This window comes from Arvicanthis niloticus, chromosome 2 (assembly GCF_011762505.2).
Source record: "Arvicanthis niloticus isolate mArvNil1 chromosome 2, mArvNil1.pat.X, whole genome shotgun sequence".
NCBI lineage: Eukaryota > Metazoa > Chordata > Mammalia > Rodentia > Muridae > Arvicanthis > Arvicanthis niloticus.
In genome coordinates, this window is record NC_047659.1 from 147,368,257 (window position 1) to 147,387,438 (window position 19,182).

Consider the following 19,182-nt stretch of genomic DNA (forward strand, 5'->3'; position numbering starts at 1 on the left):
TCCTGGATGCTGCCATGCTACTGCCTTGATAATGGACTGAAACTCTGAACCTGTAAGCCAGCCCCAATTAAATGTTGTTCTTTGTAAGAGTTCCCTTGGTCATGGTGTCTGTTCACAGCAGTAAAACCCTAAGAAGCTGGTACCAGGGACTAGGGTATCGCTGTGATAGGCCTGAGCATGCTTTTGTTTGTAGGTTTGGGGACTTTGGATTTGGAAAGCAGTGGAGTGCTTTAAGTGGGGCTTAATGGGCCATCCTAGTAGGAATATGGAAGAGTTTGTTGTTGAGGATGATTTGAACTGTGAAATCCTGGCACGAGATTTTAGAGGACAAGAATTTTAATATGTGGCTGAGACTGTTTTTATGATATTTTGAAGAATGTAGCTGCTTTTTCCCTTGTCTGAAGGGTTTACTTGAGATTTCCATTAATCACATTGACAGTGGAAGTCTCAGAAAAGCCCAGCATAGACTTTGTCTTCTGGTTTCCTCTCATAAAGAGCATTTTGATCAATCAAAGCAAGCTTAAACACACACACACACAATGTATGATTCAAGTAATAAAGGGGCACCAGGAGATAAAAATTGACCAGAATCTTGTGTTTGAGGAGATATACATATTAAGGGAATGATGACTTTTGGGCAAGACCCTCCCAGCTAAGTTTGTTTATGTATTTTCTGTTGAACAAGGAAATGGTTATATCTAGACATAATTATTATCTGGTTATTGCTTCCACTTGGACTTTTAATCTGGAATTAACTACAATCCAAAAATGAAGGACACAGGCTTTTGATCAAGATTTTAAGGAATAGTGGCCATGAGAAGCTTAGGCCCAAGCACGGTGGCACATGCATTTCCTCTCAAGAGACAGAGACAAACAGGTCTCTGAGCTCAAGGCCAGCTTGATACAGAGTAAATTCCAGGTAAAGAAAACCTTAAGTCTGGGCATGGTGGTACGTGCCTTTATTCCCAGCATTCAGGAGACACAGCCATGCAGATCTCTTGAGTTCAAGGTCAATCTACAAAGCAAATTCCAGGACAGCCAAGCTTAGGCAGTGAAGGAGTTACAAAACAGAAAGCTGGTGGTGACGCAATAGAACAAGGGGCAGGGCCATGTTCCAGCCCCAGCAAGCAGCAGAACTCAGCAGCTTTGGCCTTGTGGCTATGGTTTTAGAGTCAAGAGTAGAAGGGGTTCATGGGACAATTGACCCATTGGTTAGCTGGAGCTGAGAGATTAGCGGTGATTAAAAAGAGACCAGCATCGCTGAGGTGAAATCTTTTGGGAACTGTTTTCTGAGAGCACAAAGAAGCTGTGTTCCAGAGATATAGCCAGGGTTGTACCTCATGCTGCAGCTGTACTTGGTAATGTGCAGGAATCACCCAGTGGTATTAGTTTTGAAGGCATGAAGGGGTCATGAAGAGCAGCTGAGGCCTGGCACTGTGAGAGGCCATGGAAGGCCATTGGTGAAGGTGCAGCCTTAGTTGCAATTGATGGCCAGAAGGTGAGGCTTGGAACCATGAAGAGAGCCTATGAGAGGCTGTTGGTAAAGCCTAGTTGCAGCAGAAGACCCCCAACATATTGGAGATGCCAGTACCATGGAATGACTACTAAGAACAGCAGCAGCAGTGGAGTGGATCAACCAGAACCTAGAGTGCTACAGAGGGCAGAGCTGGAGACGTGGCCCAATCCCTTCTGAGAAGCCCAGAAAATCATACGTGGATTCCAGGCATTGGAATAAGAAGCTGTAAAATTGAAGTTGCCTTGGAGACCCCAAGATGTTTGGGATGCCGGGGCCATGGTATACCTGATGAAGACATCTGCTAACAGGGAGTGGAACCAGCCCAAGAGAACGAAGTCTGTTGCTGCTGAATGCCAGATCTGCCAACGGCAGTCAACAAGGATGAAAGGAGCTGGAGATCTGAAGAACACTTTGACATTGGACGTGGAGTCTGGAGTTTGCCTAACTTATCTTCTATCTTGCTTTGGGTCCAGTATTTCCTCACCATGATGTTTTAAAATGGTAATGTGTATCCTGCATGATGTTGGAAGTATGTGATATGTTTTTTGATTTTGATTTCTTAAGGGATTATAGTCAGGACATTGCATGAATCTCAGAAGAGACTTTAAACTTTAGACTTTTCACATTGTTGAGACTATTATAGACTGTGGGACTTTTTGAAGTTGGACTAAACGTATTTTGTATTACGCTATGCCTAGGTATGGCCCCCATAGACTCGAGTGTTTGAACAAGCCTCTGGGGGCAGGGAGTGGAATGTGGTGGCTTGAATGTGCTTGGCTCAGGGAGTGGCACTATTAGGAAGCGTGGCTTTGTTGGAGTAGGTGTGGAGGAAGTGTGTTGCTGTGGACATGGGCTTTGAGATCCTCGTCCTAGCTGCCTGGAAGCCAGTCTTCTCTTAGTTGCCTTCTGAAGAAGATGCAGATCCCTCAGCTCCTTCAGTGCCGTGCCTTTCTGGATGCTTCCATGCTCCCACTTTAATGATACTGGACTGAACCTCTGAATCTGTAAGCCAACCCCAATTAAATGTTGTCCTTTGTAAGAGTTGCCTTGATCACAGTGTCTGTTCACAAAAGTAAAATCCTAACTAAGACAAATACCAACTTAAAACCATTCCTCAGTACTTCTCACCAAGTTCAAGATCCTTTCTCTAGGAAGCTCTCCGTAACCCTAGGTGGGAGAGGTCGTACCTATCTAGGAATGCCTTGCTTATTTCAGTATGCATCCCCAATCTCCACTACTCACTTATGGCTGCTCTCGAAATGCTCCTTGAGCCAGAGGCATCCCAACTTCTTGTTCATCTTCAACTAACAGTGATACCTATCACACCCCTAGCACACTACCTCAGACTGCCCCTGGGAACACAGCCAGGGCCCTAGGGCCCTGTCAGTCTCATCTACAGACTTAAGTAGATGAGGAGGACGGGTGAAGCTGGTGCGCTCTGCTGTTCTTCCCTCCCTCTAGAAGCACACAGGCCTTGGGAACCTCTTTCCCTTACAGTGTCTCTAGAAACTCCCACCGTCTTCTTCTGGGCCTGTCATTCCTGAGTCAGCTGTGCTGGAAGAGGCTGGTTTGGCTACAAGCCAAAGGCCAAACAAATGCATGTCACAAGTTGGCTTGGAGGGAGCCATGGGACCCAAGGTACTAGAGTACAAGTTCAGATCAGATAAGTTGAAATCGAGGCCACAGGCATAAGGACTTTGGACCGGCTTCAGCCTGCGGACTACAGCAACAGACTTAGCTCTCCAGTTCCAGTCCATCTCTGCTAAATTATACTAGCTTCCTGTGACTGTGCAGCCATGTTCTCAGCCATGAGATGGGGTACTACCACCTTCTCTCACCGTGCTCCCAAGTTCTGTACTCAACTCCTCCTCTCACCACCTCAATAGCTACAGGATGGCCAGTTCTGTCTACTCCTGCCCATACCACAAAACACACACGAAAACTTTCAGAGCAGTTTTTATAATAAAATTATCCAGTTATATAAGGCATAACCTGAGAAAAAAATATAAAAATTGGAATGTAGAAACTTAATTTGTAGAAAACACCAGGTATTACTCTCACAGGAGGCTCTGCAGCCAGGCCTTAAGAGCCCCAGATGTCCTGGTACATACTTCACTTGCAATATCTCTGACCTCAGGAGAGGAAGGGTCACACTGAAGGGGGAGCTGATTCCAGCCTTGGAATTGCCAGGAGATGAGCGTCTAAGAGGGAGACATGATGGGAGAGATTTCACCCGCTCAGTCCAGTAGAAAAGGATGATGTCAGGAAGGTTGTCCTAAAACCCTGGACATAGGTATAGAAGCTTGGTGAAGAAGCACAAACCCAGAAGTACTGGGTACCTCATTCCTGGCTGCCTGCCCACAGGTCACATCCCAGGAGGTAGGGCTGTGTGAGCATCTGGTTCTGCCCTTCCCGCCCCAGCACAGGCAGCCCTATGGGATACAAGGCAGTAAACAGTACAAGAGAAAAAGCCTTTCTCCTGGGAAGGTTTCCTTGCCCACTTTGAGTGTCCCTTGTAAGAGATGCTGGCTTTAGGTTATCAAGACTAGAAAACAGGGCAAATGAATACATGGTGCCCAGTGCAACCATAGATGGATCTCAGTGTTGAAGTGCGGTCTCAGAGGAGTCTTATTTCTGTTTAGGTCCCCTATGACAACATAAGCATGTCCTGGGGTCCCCTGTGGCCACTCAGAGGTGGCCCAGTCATCAAATGCCCCGGTAAAGCAAAGGGAGTTGGGAGCAAAGGGGCCGGCCTCTAGCTCTTTTTCCCTCTACTCAAGTCCAAGCACAAACAGGAAGGTCATCATTATTAAGCCTGCTTCCGGCACAGGAAGTGGCCACCACCCATAAGATTGTCACCGCTACATGACTGCAGCCAATACCATGTCCTTTCCCAAGGAGATAGCAGAGATGGCTGACTAATTTGAGCTGCAGCTGTGAGCTGTGGCAATCCTTTGTATGCCCGGGACCTTGGCAGAGAAGAATGAGGGACATAGCCTCAGTTGATGACACATCAAGAGCCGGGCAGGTGGGGGTTCCTCAAGAAGACAGAGCAGACTTTCTCTGGACCCGCACTTTCCCAGCAGACACGAGGCTGTGCTGGGCCTCACAGAAGTCTAGGAGACGGCGCCAGAGTGGGCAGCAGCGTAGCAGTAGATGGTCCCCTGTAAGGAAGAGTCAAGGTGGCTCTTAGTTTTGCCCTGAGCATGCTAGGCGCTGCCTTCCCCAGCCTTCCTCAGACACATGAACCCTCACCAATGATGCACAGTCCCTCCTGGGCCCGGGTGATGGCCACGTTTACTTGGTGGGGGTCCACAACAAAGCCCAGAAACTTCTTGAGCCAACTCTTGGTTGGCCGCTGGTCCACATCACTCCTGGGGCATGTTCGCACTGTGCTCACTATCACATAGCGCCACTCACTCCCTGGGAGGCAGAAAGGGAATCATGGATGAATTCACAGCTCTATGCCCACTGCTGCACCCCCACTGACCGCCACACAAAAACGGCCTCCATAGAGCCAGCCTCACCCTGGCTCTTGGTGATAGAGGTCACAGTCACTCCGGTGACCCCTCTTTGCATGAGACCCCTGCTGATTGCAGCAGCCTGTGCATTGTAGGGTGTAAGGACAGCGATATCTTTGGGATCCACTGTCCGGTCCAGGGTCAATTGCTTGGTGATTCGGACCTAAGCAGATAAAAGGACAGATGGAGCTGGAACCCAGTCCCTCTTCTGTCCTGAGCTCAGGGGTCTCACCCGATCCCAGCCTTCCTGGCCACTGAAGCTTTCCTTGGCCCTCCCCCTCCCCCAGGAAGCCTTCCCTGACCTACCAAACACCACAGAGAGTCACTCTGACACTCACCACCTCTGTTACTTCCTCTGGGTTAGCCCTGGAGTTCTCATTGCCATCCTCAGTGGACACCAGCAGCCTCTGCTCATAGCCCTGCACCGAGCCGAAGATGACAGAACAGCTCTGCTTGTCAACATGACCTAGGAGGCTGGGTGGACGCCTCAGTTCAGACCAGGTCTTCAGCTTTCCCTCATAGAACTCCATGGAGGGAAAGGAACAGATGTCCTTATGCATACGGTACTGTGTGTCCAGCATGATGGCATCCCTGTGGTATCTCTCAAAGAGAGACCGGTCCATCCCCAGATTCCGCAGCTGTTCATTCTTGACCACAGGCCGGAGCTGCTTGTGGTCTCCCAGCAGAACCACCTGTAGGCACAGATAGCTACGACCCTTGGTGCCAGAAGGATCCCAACTCCTTGGCCATCTTCAATGTTCACCTATTACACCTTAAGCACCCCAGCACCAACTGCCCCTGGGAATTCAGGCACGAGCACTAGATCCCCCACAACCCTCACCTTCTCAGTCTTTGAGAAGCACACCAAGGGAATAAGGGTTTCTGGCTCAGTGGCCATGCCCGCCTCGTCAATAAGGATCTGTCGAACATTGAGAGCTTTCAGGCTTCCTGACGCTGCACAGGAGCATGTGCACAGGATGACCGAGTGCCGCTCCAGTTCATATCTGCGTGCCTTCCCCAAGACTCCCTTGTACCTATATGAAGTAATTCATGTCATCCAGTGAACTTGCCGATGGGTATCCCCCACCCCCAAGACCACCACTTACACCACAAGATCCTCCTTTGAGAGTATTTTCCCTTCTCGAAGCTGGGCATCAAATTTCCTGATCTTTGCTGCATATGGGTTGGGGGCTTGGCGGATCCGGTGGTGAAGGGTAATGCTCCTAGAAGGCAGAGCCTTGGTGAACCCCTGGCCAGTGGAGGTCTCCTTGCCTCCATCCCAGCACAGACAGAAGGGTCATACCTGAGGCTCTGATTTGGTCTTCCTTCCTGAGAGGTCTTGCCAAACAGACTCCTGCTCACTCCTGGCAGCGGGAATTCGGTGGCCTCTGCCTGCTCCCCATACACACGCAGGGGCCTCATCTCTGTCTTCTTCCTCAGGAGCAGTCCTAGGGCAAGTGAAGATGTGAGGCTGAAACTCAGTGCCCAGCACCCTCTGGCAGTCCCATACTTCAGCCCTAACACACCTCCCAGGACATCCACAGACTTGTTGGAGGGACCACAGTATAAGACGCATGGACCCCCCAGCTGTTCCTCTCTGCTAGGGCTGCCGCCAGTTGGCGCCTGTTCCTGGTTTGACCTGTGGAACCAGTACACGATATGGAAGCCCACAACAGTCTTCCCTGTGCCTGTGGAGAGAGGACAGTGTGAATTCCTATGGCCACATCTGCCTACACAGGACAGCCCCTCCCGGCTCCTGCAAATGGGCCCCACCTGGTGGGCCCTGGATGACTGTGAATTGCTTTCGCAGCGCACTCCTGACGGCCCTGTCCTGGCTCTCGTTCAGCTTATGATGTCCACCAGGGATGTTGTAGTTCTTCCGCTCCAAGAACCTGCTGGTAGGTGCTGGGGTGGGGGTGTGAGTGTAGCAGAAGCCAAGGATCATTTGAGTACCATGCGCTGGGAAAGAGGTGGACAAGCTAAGGGGCAGACCTACCCTTGTGGAAAGAATGCTGGTGAGGCCAGCCACCGCGACGGGGCTCTGGGATCGGCTGGATAGAATGCTGGTGAGGCCAGCCACCGCGACGGGGCTCCGGGATCGGCTGGATAGAATGCTGGTGAGGCCAGCCACCGTGATGGGGCTCCGGGATCGGCCGGCCCAAGGCGATACTAATGACCAATGGGGATGCCTTTTTCAGTTGACACACAGCTTCTTCCTTGCGGCTGGGGGATGAGAGGTGGGTGAGAAAGGATATCAGAAACTGAACAGGATTTTCCTAGGGAGGGAGTCATGTCCTCACAGGAGAGAGGAGCCCAGAGAGGTCCTGGTGCTAGACCTCAAGGACCTTCTCCCTGACCTCAGGTGATAAGGGCTACTCACAGGTCAGGAAGCTGCTTAGATATCACTTCCACAGTGAACCGAGCGTTAGGTTTCAACACCTCTTCTGGAACCTTCTCCATGGTCATGTGGTGGATGAAGAAATGTACCTGCTTGGGAACCTCCTGTCGATCATCCACACTCTCCTGGTCCCAGTCGCCAGCCAGTTCATGGTCCCAGTCGCCAGACAGACCATGGGCCACCCAAGTATATGTACTGGGGTCAATGTTCAGGAAGGGCCCAAGGCCACTAGGCCCAGGGAGTGAGCTAGCTAGGGGAAGGGGAATCCCCTCAAGCCGAATGCAGAGGTAGCAACAGCCAAAGTGGATGTTGATACATTTCTCCTGGAGAAAAGCAGCTTCCAGCTGGAAGGTGCCCTGCAGTTGCCCCTGCGATGTGTCCCAAGAGATATGTACATCCTGCAGCACAATAGAGTCATTTTCTGTAACAGCATTGGTGAGTGACTCCAGGGCACAGCGTGGCCCCCACACACCTGAGTACTCGCTGACTTCACGGTACTGGTCTTGTAGAGCCTGGTGCACATGGCTTGAAAAGCAGTCACCTGGCCGCTCCATGTGCTCCAGACAGAGGCTAAAGCCAGGTACCACAGTCCACAGCTGCAGGGTTGGTGCCAGGAAGCCCCGCTGCAGGCTGGAACCAAGCTGAACCTGCAGGGTATCTCCACTGCCCAGCTCGTAGGCCACCTCTACAAAGTGTCCACAGCGGCTCTGGTGTATCTGCACTTTGTCCCTTCGATGAGAAAGCTTATCTTGCTCCTGGATGAGGGCAGCTATCTCAGGCCAGCGCTCTTCCTTCAGCAGCACCAGTAGCTTCATCCACAGGGCTGCATCTACAGTCTGGGTGTGTGGATCAAAACCCGTGCCCAGAAGTGGTAAAGGCAGCTTGGATGCCTGCACCGAGTACATGCGGCGGCGCCATACAAGCCGCAAGCCTGTCTGGCTCACTGGCTCCTGGGGGTGCTCAGCCAACTGCAGGGAATGGTAGTGGATAGGGCAGGGATCAGGCAGGGTTTCCCGGTTTATAGGGAAAAGCACTTTGAAGCAGCGGGCACCCATCTCGACATCCACTACAAAACCCAGTTTGTTTTGAGGCTGGGTCTTGAGCTGGATGGCCAGGTGCAGGCTGTAGGCCCGCCGTTGGTAGCTCTGAGCACACGCATGCTGGTGACTGAAGTCCTGGCAGAGCCCATCAATGTCCCTGTTAGAATATGTAGGGCCCCTGTGGCCCAGAGCCAGCAGGATTAATCGCTGCAGCACCACATCTAAATACCTACGGATGGGTGAAGTCGCCCATGTGTACCAGTCAACCCTCAGTGAGTAGTGGCCAGCAGGTTGCTGCTTACCCTGGCTGGAGCGACCAAAAACCGAGCGGCCTAGAGCCCTTCGGAAATCCAGGCAAGCAGGAGCCAGTGAAGGGTGCATGTCGTCTGCAGCAATGAGGTCCGCCATCTGGCTGTAGTCCTGAGTACCAGCTGCAAGCTGCACTTGTTTCCAGAGGGAAGTCAGGAGATACAGCTGCTTGTTGGGGGTATAGTGGGTGTTTGAGTGGTGGCACAGGTGCAGTGACAGAGGCACCAGTCCTCTGTGCTTCTTGAAAACACTGTCAAGCTGCTGCCTACTGGGTGTGGGCTGCCGCCTTAGTGGTGTGAGTGTCTGTGTGTGCTTGTTGCCCACAAGGAATTCAGCCACATGGCTGTTAAACTGGATCATGTACTCTTGGACCATGATGTGGGCTGTGCGGAAGCCCAGCACGCTGTCCTCGTCTGGCGGCTCATAGTAACAGTCAGCTGGGAGGCGCTGACGACGCAACATCCAAGAGAAGTAGCAGGCAGCCACAATACAGGCCTCCACAGAGTCCAGGTGGGCTGGCAGCTCCAGGCCAGCCCCAGGGTGTCTCTTGATCAGTTCTTCGGCTTCTTCATATGACAGCTGGCGGTCAGAGCGGATTATGGAGGGTGCAAATCGAAGGCTCTTGATCTGGCTGCTGCCTTTCTCCATGGTGAGGAAGAGAGAAATGGCGAGGCGATCCTGACCTGGTAGAAGGCTGAGTGCATCCTGGCACAAGCTGGCGGGCAGCATGAGAACTGGCTCCCTGCTGGGGGCATAGAACACAGTGCCCTGCTGACGGGCTTCCACGTCCAGGGCCCCATCCTTGGGCACCAAGCTGGCTACATCAGCAATATGCACTGCCACCTCATACACTGGGCCTAGGTCCCGGACACTAAGAGCATCATCAAGGTTGCAGGCACCCTGGGGGTCCACAGTAAAGGTCAGGAAGCGGCGGTAGTCCTCTCGGTGGCCAGAGGCCATGTTTAGCTCTGAGCGGTATCTCTGCAAAGCCTTGGAAACTGAGGCTGGGTCTGGCGTGTGGGCCTTCAGGCCATGCTCTAGGTCAAGAATATAAAGGCCCTGCTCCCAGGTGATGGCCTTGGGCAGCACCTCTAGGACAATGCCTAGTGGATAGTAGAAACGTTCTCGCCAAAGAACAATACGGACCCAGAAAAGCCGGGTGCCCTGGTCCTCAGGCTTGAGCGTCTCATGCCTCACACGCTGTACCTGGCCTTGAACAAGGCGGTGAATGGGAACTTGCTGTGGGTCCTTCATCTCTGCCACAAAAATCTTAGTCACAGAACCATTGATGGGGATCATGATGCGGGGGTCCCACTCATCCATCCGACACACAAAGGCCAGTTCATGCCTCCTTCTCTTCAGCACACCCATCACAAGACCCTGCAGGCTTCCAGGGATGCCGCTGTCGTCGACTGCTGGGCCCAGGATCTGTACCAGCACCTCATCCCCCGTGAAAGCCATTCCACAGTTCAGACGACCCCGGACCTGGATAGGGCTACAGGCCGTGCCATCCAGTGGAGTGGCCAATGCTCTCTCAAAGGTCTCCTGTAGGAAGCTGCATCGGCGGAATCGCTTGGGGTCTGAGCGCAGGAGCTTCCGCAGCACAGATGAGGGTAGGTTTGTGTACTGCTGGGCCTTCTGTGAGGATGCGGGGCAAACCATGGTATCCAGAAGTCCATCCTCCCTCACAGTTACGGTCACTTGCCGGCTCTCATCAAGCAGCTCCTTTAGGATAGCATCATCGGCATTGAGTTCCCAGTCAGAGGGCCAGAAGTCAGACTCGGAATCTTCCTCAGACATCCCACCCTCCAGGGTGGACACCTCCTCTGCTGCATCTGAAGAGGCTGAGTTCCCTCTTGCTGGGTCCCCTGGTGCGACTGCCTCAGTCTGTGCTGCGGCTGCTGCCCTGGCTCCAGGCTCTGCCGTCACTGTGACCATGGTCCCTTCAGCTATAGGCCTTTGCGGGTCCTTTACTGTAGATTTGTGCCCTGCCTCTGGGCCCCCAGCTCTGAGTGTCAATGAGGCCCAGTTCTGCCTCTGGGCCACACCCTGCTCGATCTGCTCCAGCGACAGCTCCTCGGGGAAGACGCTGTGATGTTCTATGCACTCGCGGATGAAGCTTTTCCAGAGCTTTCTGCAGGCTCCAGAGGAACAGAGAGCCACAGCGTCTCCCACAGCCACCAGCTGAGACTGGGCACGGGTCATGACCGTGTTCAGCACCCGAGGCTCCGTGAAGAACTCTGAGGTTGGTGCCCCAGGGCTGAGGAGACTGTTCCGATTGTGGACAGAGCTCAGCACTACCACCCGGAACTCACGCCCTGTGGGAGACATGGGTCAGATGGCCAGGTAGGGTCAGCAGCCTGGCCACCTCAGTCCCACCCTATCTATGCACATCCAAGGGATGGGCTGGAAGCTGCCTCCCTGTTAGGTCGGCCTCTGGCCCACATTTCTGTCACCTACCTGGCAGGATCTCAAAGCTGCCCACAGACACCTCACCAAGGTTCCTCCTTCTTAGCTCCTGCCTCAGCGCACTAACCTGTAGACAAGTCCAGGGTTCTAGGGGCCTGTCACCCAGTAAGCAACAGGCCCTCCTGCCAATCCGTAGACACTCTTGCCCTGGTATGGTCATATGGATATATGGATCACCCTGGAAAGGAACCAAGCAGCCCTCACAGGTACAGAAAGTAAAGGCCAGAGGAGACAGCTCACCTGGGCACCATGAGAGACAGCACAGATGTGTCTCTGCTCACGGGGTCCCCAGCAGTGAGGCCAGGTGTTGTAGATCTCCTGTATCTTCTCCACTACCTGGCTGACCTCAGCTGAGTTGAGCCAGGATGTCATGGACATGTCCTGCTCAGGGCTGCCTGCCACATGGCAGAACATGAGAGGGTAGTGTTGGGGGTGACGTGGGACTTTGCCGCTGGCCTGGATGGGGTTGCCCTTGGCTAAATAGAAATGACGGGAGACAAAGTTGATGATGGCTGCAGCTGACCGGTAGTTCTCATGGAAGATAATGCGACTGTGCCAAGCGATCTTGTGCACCTCCTGCTGGTAGTACAAGAAGAGGCGGTGCAGCAGCGTGTGCCCAGCCGCCTTGTCCCTGGGCACGCTGAAGAGCCTAGGTGTGACCTGCATGTGGTCCCCTGCCAGTACTACACGGGTTAGTGACAAGGCATAGGAGAGTGGGATGAGGGCCTCACACTCCAGCATCTGGGCTGCCTCGTCAATGAAAATGTGGGAGAAGAAGCCAGCTGGCACCTGGAGCTCACGAGCCTGAGAAGTGGTGGTGACCACCAAACGGTGATGTACCAGCTCTGGGCCTGTGGGTGGGCGAAAGGCCTGGCGGTCCTCAGTCAGGCAGCAGTACTTCAAGGTGGTTGAATCAGTCTGTCTTGGAGGACGATCTGCATACATCACCCTGAGTGGAGCGGCCTCTGGGTGGCCGCTGTTGACATAGCCGTGGAAATACTCCCGGATATAGATGTCTGCAGCGCTGTGGGAAGGGTGAGGCACTATGGGATGCTGCTTTAGGACTCAGGCTGCTGGCTAAAGCATGTGTGTATCCTTGCCCGGATGCCAGGGACACTCATAAGGCAGACAGACAGGGGTCCTGCCCAGGAACTCAAATTTCCTCAAAGAGGACAAAAAACCCAAAGACACAGAGAAGGTCAGAGCTTGAAGATAAGTGGGCAGGACTTGGAGCACATCGGCGATCTGGGAGAGCTTAGAGAAGGTGAGCTCTTAATTGAGGCCAAGGGGGGAGAGAGCTGTGGCCTGAGACCACCCATGACTAGGGGCTGGCATTTGATCCTGAACGTAGCTCCTGGGTGCTTCAAGCTTTGGCAACAAGAATCGATGCCTGACCCCCAGGAGCAGAGCCTGAGAGTTAAGGGGCCAAGGAAGTGCTATCTAGAATCTTCCAGGTAAGTAACAACAGCCTTGACACTCAGATATCCAGTTCAGCCTAGACACTGGCTCAGGACACGTGGCTGTCGTCCTGGGTTCTTCCTTCCACCCCATACTCTGGGCTAAAAGAGGACCCTGTGCCTGTAATAATATGTGTCATTAGGGAACTAAAAAATAAATAAAAATCCCACATTAGTGAAAGAGGAACTTCTTGGTTGAATAGCCTGTGTGTGTTATATAATATATATATATATATATATATATATATATATATATAATTATTTATATTTATAATTATATATAATTTTAAAGAGCCTTGCCTAAGAAACATTGGCTAGGCCAAATGCACCATTTCTACAACTTCTTCCTTGGTCTAGGGTTTGTGAAAAAGGCACCCATATCTCCATAAGAATCAGAGAGGCAGGGCAGCGGTGAGCAACCTGGAAGCAGCTTTGGGCTCACCTGTTGGTGTGTGTGCAGATGAGCACCTTGGTGTGGGGCTGCTGGACAACCTCAAGGGCAGCCATGGCCAATGTGTAGGTCTTGCCGGTGCCAAAGGGGCCATAGATGAGCAGTGGTGGAATGTGCTTTGTGCCCTCGGGTCTTCTGCCTGCAATGAGCCCCACAGCCAGCTTCTGTTTGTGATTGCCACGGAATGAGGGTGGGGTGGGCCAGGGGTAGGGCAGGGTGCAGGCGGGCAGGTCAGGAACCACCAGGCGCTCCTCAGGCAGTGCGTCCACTGCCTGGTGCCAGAAGCGGAAGGTCAGAGGGTCAATCTGGAACTGCACCTCCAAGATGGGTCTGTCTTGTGCCTGCAGCCCCAAAGCCATACAGCATCGTGCTGGTAACAGCAGCCACAGTGCATGCTCTGAACTGGCCCGTGCCTCTAGCCGCACTTGGTATACTGTACTGTCGGGTGCAGGTACAGGAGCCACAAGGGCTGTGCTGACTGCTCGGCTCAGCAGAAAGCCCTGGTCAGTGTCTGGCAACAGAGAGGAGGGGAAGGGGACCTCGGCATAGAGGGCCCCTGGAGGTGCAAAGAGCATGCCAAGTGCCGGAGTCTCCAGTGCTGTCTTCAGGGATACCTGGCCCTTCATGGCCAGCCTGGTAGAAAGTTATAGGTCAGCTTTCTATGCCATAGTCAAAGACCCATCTCTAAGTCCAGACTTTGGCCACTCCTGCTAGCCCACTGCCCCACTTACTTGGCCACCAGCCGCTGCTGGGCTGCTTCCTCCTCATAGAGAAATTTGTGCATCCTCTGTCGGTAGTTCGTACGAGAGATGGGCCCCCAGACCAGAATGTTCTGAGTGAACTCCAGGGCCAGGGAGGGTAACTTGTATTTGGCCATCAGGGCTTCCTGCTCAGGTGTCCAGTCTACCGCAAGCACCACATGGCGGTTGCCTGTGTGCCAGTATTCCAGTTCCTGGGGGCGGCTGGGTGCTGGCTTCACATTGAGCCCCAGGCTGTGTGTCTGGCCTAGCTGCAACTTCAGCTTTTGGAGAAGCACTGGCCTGCGACCAAAGTCAAAGACCACCCATTGCTCAAAGCTGCCAAAGGAGGCAGCCTGCACAAGCACCCCTACCTGGAATTGGGCTGGGGAGTTGGGCACACAGAAGTGCTTTCCCTGTGCATAGAGCTGGTGTGGTGGGAGACTGGGGGCCACCAGTGAGAAGGCTGCTCCGGGCTCTTGCTTGAGTAGGGCCACGTGTAGCAAGGGATCCTGGAGAAGGAGACAGGCCATAAAGTGTGGAATGGGCCCTGAGACGCTGTCAAGGCCTGTGGTGACTCCTTCAACCCTGACCCTTCCCACCCTCCTGAGAAAGGCAGCTTGCCACTTTCTGAGTGTGGGACACCCAGATTGCTCAGTCTGCCCTGGTTTTCACCTCTGCTCATGGACCTTGCCTAAGGCCTCTAAGATATTTTTAAAAAGAGATGAGCAGCTGAACTTTTCAGGGCCCTGTTAATCACAAGTCACATTCACACTGGCACACTTGTTTCTTGTATTGGTTGATTTACTCCATCGGGTGATCCCATCCATAGAGTGGGGGTGCCATGGTCCTATCATTGTGGAGGAAACTGAGGCAGAGAGACTAGGAGGTCTGTCCTAGGTCACACAGACACAGAAGTGGAGGCGCTGGCAGCATCTACTCCAAATCACATGCTTTCTGTATCTTCCCACTTGTAGTCCTTTACACCCTGGGAATCCCTCCACCCAAGCCTGGGGATACCCATAAGACCTGTGATCTCAGGGCTGTCTGACCCTCACCTCAGAGTGGATGGTGAACACCCACTTGTGCTGGATCTTCTTTTCCTGGGCCTGATGAACGAGTGGCTGGTGGCAAGTGACAGACACTCCATGGACAGTCTCAGCCATCTGCACAAAGAAGCTAGGCTTTCAGCACGGCAGCCGTGGACCCTCCCTCACCCACTCACAAGCCTGTACTTACCACCAACACCTCTCTGCTGCTGCGCTGGTATTCTGCGAGAAGCCGTGCCTGGTAAGGTACCAGCCCATCCTGCCAGGCGGCCTGTTCTCGAAATTCCATGTCTTGTGCCCGCTGAACCCACTCCTGTAACTCCTCTTTTGAGTGTGCTTTGATGCAGACCTCTCCGTGCTCACAGAGATCAGGCCTGGAGAGATGAAGAAGTCAGTAGGGCTTCATGGAGGTCCAGCCTCAGGGCCCAACCCTCTCAGCCCAGCCCTGGCCTGTATGAGGAGCAGGAATAGATTGTGTAGGGGTTTCGTTTGTTCTATACCCCGAATATCCAGGGCAAGGGCTGGCACAAGGAACCTTCTTCAGAGGCCACTGTAGTAGTAGCTTGACATACAGAGGGCACAGCAAAGTGATACGCAGGTCCCAGGCCTCGTGGGCCTTACAATACCTTGGGCTAGCCTTGGATGGGGGATTCTCCCACCCTAGGCTCCCATACAATTCTCCTTACCTAGGGCAGAGCTCGAACTTGGAGAGCCCCATTGGTGGAGCACGGTGCTTCCAGGGGACAGCCTGGTCAAAGGCTACCATCTGTGCATGCTCCAGTGAGGAGCAGTGGTTCTCAAATGCCTCTTGAGAACTACAGGTGACCAGGCAGGCATGGCAGTACAGTTTGACCACAGGCGGTTGACCATGGCTGGCTTTCCATTTGTCCTCCACAAAGAGAGGATTTGTGAGCAGATCTCCTCTCTGAAGCCCATCCAGCTGCTCAGCCTTCCACACAGCCATCTCCACAGCACTGTGTGCATACCCACAGCGTGAGGGCCCGTGGTAGCATGGTGCCCCGCGGCCCACATACTTGCAGTAGTTTAAAGGGTATCTTTTTTGTGGCAGTGGCCGCACCTCCACAAATTGTCGCTTTGGACCCTCAACTACAACATGGATGAGGAGTGTGGGGCAGATTTGGTGCTCAGGGCAATGGCCCCTGGGACCCACGGGGCAGAGGCGTGGGGGACGGCACTTGAAGCACAGGGCACAGAGTAATTGGAAATAGCCACCAAACTCTGCTCGGATGGTGTCAGCTGGGGTCCGCAGCCTATCTGGGGCTCTGGTGCCCTGCACAGCCTCTTTCAGTTTCAGTCGGGGAAGGTTGTACTTGAGCTCAAATGTCCAGACCAGTGCCTCCTCAGGGCTGCTGGCAAAGGTACATCTGTTCCAGTGACGCCTACAGCCCAAGCCTGGGCTGTAATAGTGACAGACTTGATAGCACATAGGCGTTGGGAAGCTGGGCCTGCGGCCCACCTTACGCCAGATCTTGCTCTTGGCTCTTTGCTTGAAGCGGGCCAGCAAGATCTCCCTGAGGCAGGTGTGCTCTACCTCACACAGAATGTAGGTACTCTCATTGAGGCACTGGGTACAGCGGGAGCAGCCCAGGTGAAGGTCTACCTTAGCATAGAGTCCAGCCAAGGATAGCCCGTTGGTGGTGGATGTGCTGGCTGACCTCAGACTGCATCCCACGGATGCCATCTCAGATGAAGGCCAGGTCCTTCAGGATTGTGAGCAAGGCTTCTGGGCAGCTGCTCTACTGAAACCGTTAGCCCTGGAGAGATGAAAGGACAAGAGAGGTAAGTCATCCCAAGACCAAGAAGAACCTACACCCCTGTCAGGTGTAGGGCAGAGACTTCTGCCTAATTTTGACTTGTTGGGGAATTCCACCTGAACTCCAACTCAACCTTTCCTCCTGAAAGGCCTCTAAGTCCTGCCCAAGTGGCCGCCAGTAAAAGAAGGCAGTTGGGAGGCAACAGAATCCTCCATCTGGTACCTCTAGGGCTCCTTCACTCCTCAAGTTTCTTGTCTCCTGGCTGTCTGAAAAAAGTACCTCCTTTCTTGAGACCTGCTAGTTGGCTACGGGGACTACTGTAGCCCACCCAGACTTAGCAACAGGAGCCTCAGAAGAGAAGTCCCGCACCACCCAGGTTGGAGAGTTCTCATCAGAGCTCCCACAAAGATGCCAGAAGGAGAGGTAATGCCCAGAGCCTAGATTCTGAGTTAGTACCACCCAGTGGGGATGGGAGAAAGAACAGTTAGCTTCTTGAAAACAGCTAGTCAGAGCTAAGGGGATCTCTCTCTCTCTCTCTCTCTCTCTCTCTCTCTCTCTCTCTCTCTCTCTCTCTCTCTCTGTGTGTGTGTGTTTCTCCCCCCCCCCCCCCAGTGTTGAGGATGGTACCCAGGCTTTTTACACATGCCAGGCAAATAATCCACTACTGACCTATACCTAGCACTCTAAACCTTCAAGGGAAATGTTGAGGCACAAAGATTATGTTTTCATGGAAAGAATGAGCAACAGGTAAAGCCTGCAGTCTCTCCCTGCACTCCTGTGGAGGTTTCTAAGTTGTCAGAGCTAGAACCCCATACCCGGCAGCTGGAGAAGCAGGAAGAGGGGTCCATGGAGTTGTCCGATGCTACTGTCTGATGGGTCTGTGTGAGGCCACTGATCTTGCCCATTTGCAGGCAAAGGGGTGGTCTTCACACCTCTCTAGGTGGCCCTTCCAGTCCCCAGCCACCACCCCGTACTTACCCAGTGAACCAGCATCGACTTAGAGCTGCGATCAGTTTCGATTCTGCCCCTGGGGCGACTCAGACCTCTGACGACAGAGCACGGAAATTACCTCACTGCCCCCCCCTGCCCCGCCCCTGCCCCGCCCTCAAGTGATAGCCTCCCTCCCAGACCTGGCGGAGCTCCCTGGACCTAGTAACATTTCCCCCACTCCCCACCCCCACAGTTCCCTTGAGGTCAACACAGCAGGATTTAACCCAGCCCTTTCCCTGTCCCTCCCCCTACTCACACTTAGATGTCTGTATCCTCTTGTGTGGGGACGGTGAGATGAGCCCCAGGGTAGATGGCTTTGGAGTCAAAAAAAAAAAAAAAAAAAGCCCCTATTGGGAGTGGGAGGGCCTTTGCCTATACCTATAGAGCTTTGACAAATTTACTCTGGATGCTATAGCCAAGGGCTAGGGTCCTTGGGAGCAGGGACAGACAGGCAAGGAACTAAGAACTCTATGCTGGGGCAGGACCTGTTCCTAAAAGGCACTAGACTTCTTCCTTGAAGCGCTAATGCTTATAATCAATGCTGAGCCCAGCATGGGGACAGAGTGACATGGTTCCTACCCCTGGGAAAGGACCCTGTGTCAGCCTCCAGGAGTGTCAATGGCTGCTGTGGGCATAAGGCAAGTGTGTATAACAATGTACATATTTCACATTCCTCCAAGGAATGTCCGCTCTGTTAACATTAATGACTCCAGGAGAATTAGAAACAGCACGAGTCCAGGAGTCGAGGGTGTGTCTGTCTCTGCAAAATGGTAAACATTGGAACCTTCAGGACAGCCCTTAAGGCTATGGGAAAGAGCTCTAAATACATGAAGATATATAATTTCTTAAATATGCAAAAATACAAGGATTCAATATGAATTATGAGGGGTTTCATGAATTTAGAGGAACAGAGGCAGCTATGCTATGAGCCAGCTTGTCAGAAAGATACAAAGGCAAGCAGGTTCCTGAGTTTAAGGTCAGCCTAGGACAGAGCAAGGTTAGACTCAGGCATGATGGAAATGGTACGTGGTGGAAATAATTTGTCGTCTGTGCTTAACTAAGGCAGGCAGATCTCGGAATTCTTTTGCAATGTTAAAAGAAAATGCATGTTTTCTGTCTCTTAAGAATCAAAGGGCTGGGGTCACAGAATGCTGATTAATAGGATAATCAAAAGAGAACCTGGAATAAATAAGTGAATTGATATGTAAATTTAAAAACTGGGCTTTTGGTCTGCGTGAGATGAGCTAAGGGATAGCAGCAGGTCTTTAGAATTTTCTCTAGAGAGAGCTGAGCTGTCTGGAGATCTCTGGAGAGCAAAAACAGCTCTTCAAGAATTTTTTTTCTTAACAGGATTTCTGACTTGGTCTGAAGATCCAATAATGTTTTTTATTTAGCAGCTTTTCTGGGAGGGGAGAGGGGAGAGAGGGGAGAGGGGAGAGAGGGGAGAGGGGAGGAGAGGGGAGGAGAGGG

The 19,182-nt window shown here is 52.8% G+C and overlaps 1 protein-coding gene across 2 annotated transcripts; it reads right to left on the minus strand.

Annotated features, from left to right (window-relative positions):
• Positions 1–2,184: 2,184 nt before the first annotated feature.
• On the minus strand, positions 2,185–17,792 carry Helz2 (helicase with zinc finger 2). Of its 2 annotated transcripts, none has more exons than XM_034496077.2 (19): positions 17,701–17,792; positions 15,634–16,722; positions 15,138–15,321; positions 14,957–15,064; positions 13,893–14,410; positions 13,153–13,794; positions 11,494–12,277; positions 11,245–11,320; positions 7,418–11,102; positions 7,034–7,260; positions 6,811–6,942; positions 6,564–6,725; positions 6,341–6,485; positions 6,144–6,260; positions 5,879–6,071; positions 5,376–5,729; positions 5,044–5,200; positions 4,772–4,939; positions 2,185–4,680 (listed from the first exon to the last, which is right to left on the minus strand). In XM_034496077.2, exons 2-19 carry the CDS (start codon positions 16,647–16,649, stop codon positions 4,556–4,558), a joined length of 8,793 nt encoding a protein of 2,930 aa, XP_034351968.1. In that variant the 5' UTR covers positions 16,650–16,722; positions 17,701–17,792; the 3' UTR covers positions 2,185–4,555. The 2 variants fall into 2 exon arrangements, with proteins under 2 accessions (XP_034351968.1, XP_034351969.1); XM_034496078.2 differs by lacking the exon at positions 17,701–17,792 and adding an exon at positions 17,538–17,682.
• Between the last annotated feature and the right edge of the window lie 1,390 nt (positions 17,793–19,182).

Bases quoted from the DNA above. Each gene is read 5' to 3' on its own strand.
- Helz2 (XM_034496077.2), bottom strand. From the start codon at position 16,649: ATGGCATCCGTGGGATGCAGTCTGAGGTCAGCCAGCACATCCACCACC. The intron at 15,065-15,137 runs GTAAGTACAGGC...TTCTTTGTGCAG, and splicing joins GCAGCAGAGAGGTGTTGGTG to ATGGCTGAGACTGTCCATGG. The intron at 7,261-7,417 runs GTGAGTAGCCCT...CTCATCCCCCAG, and splicing joins TCTAAGCAGCTTCCTGACCT to CCGCAAGGAAGAAGCTGTGT.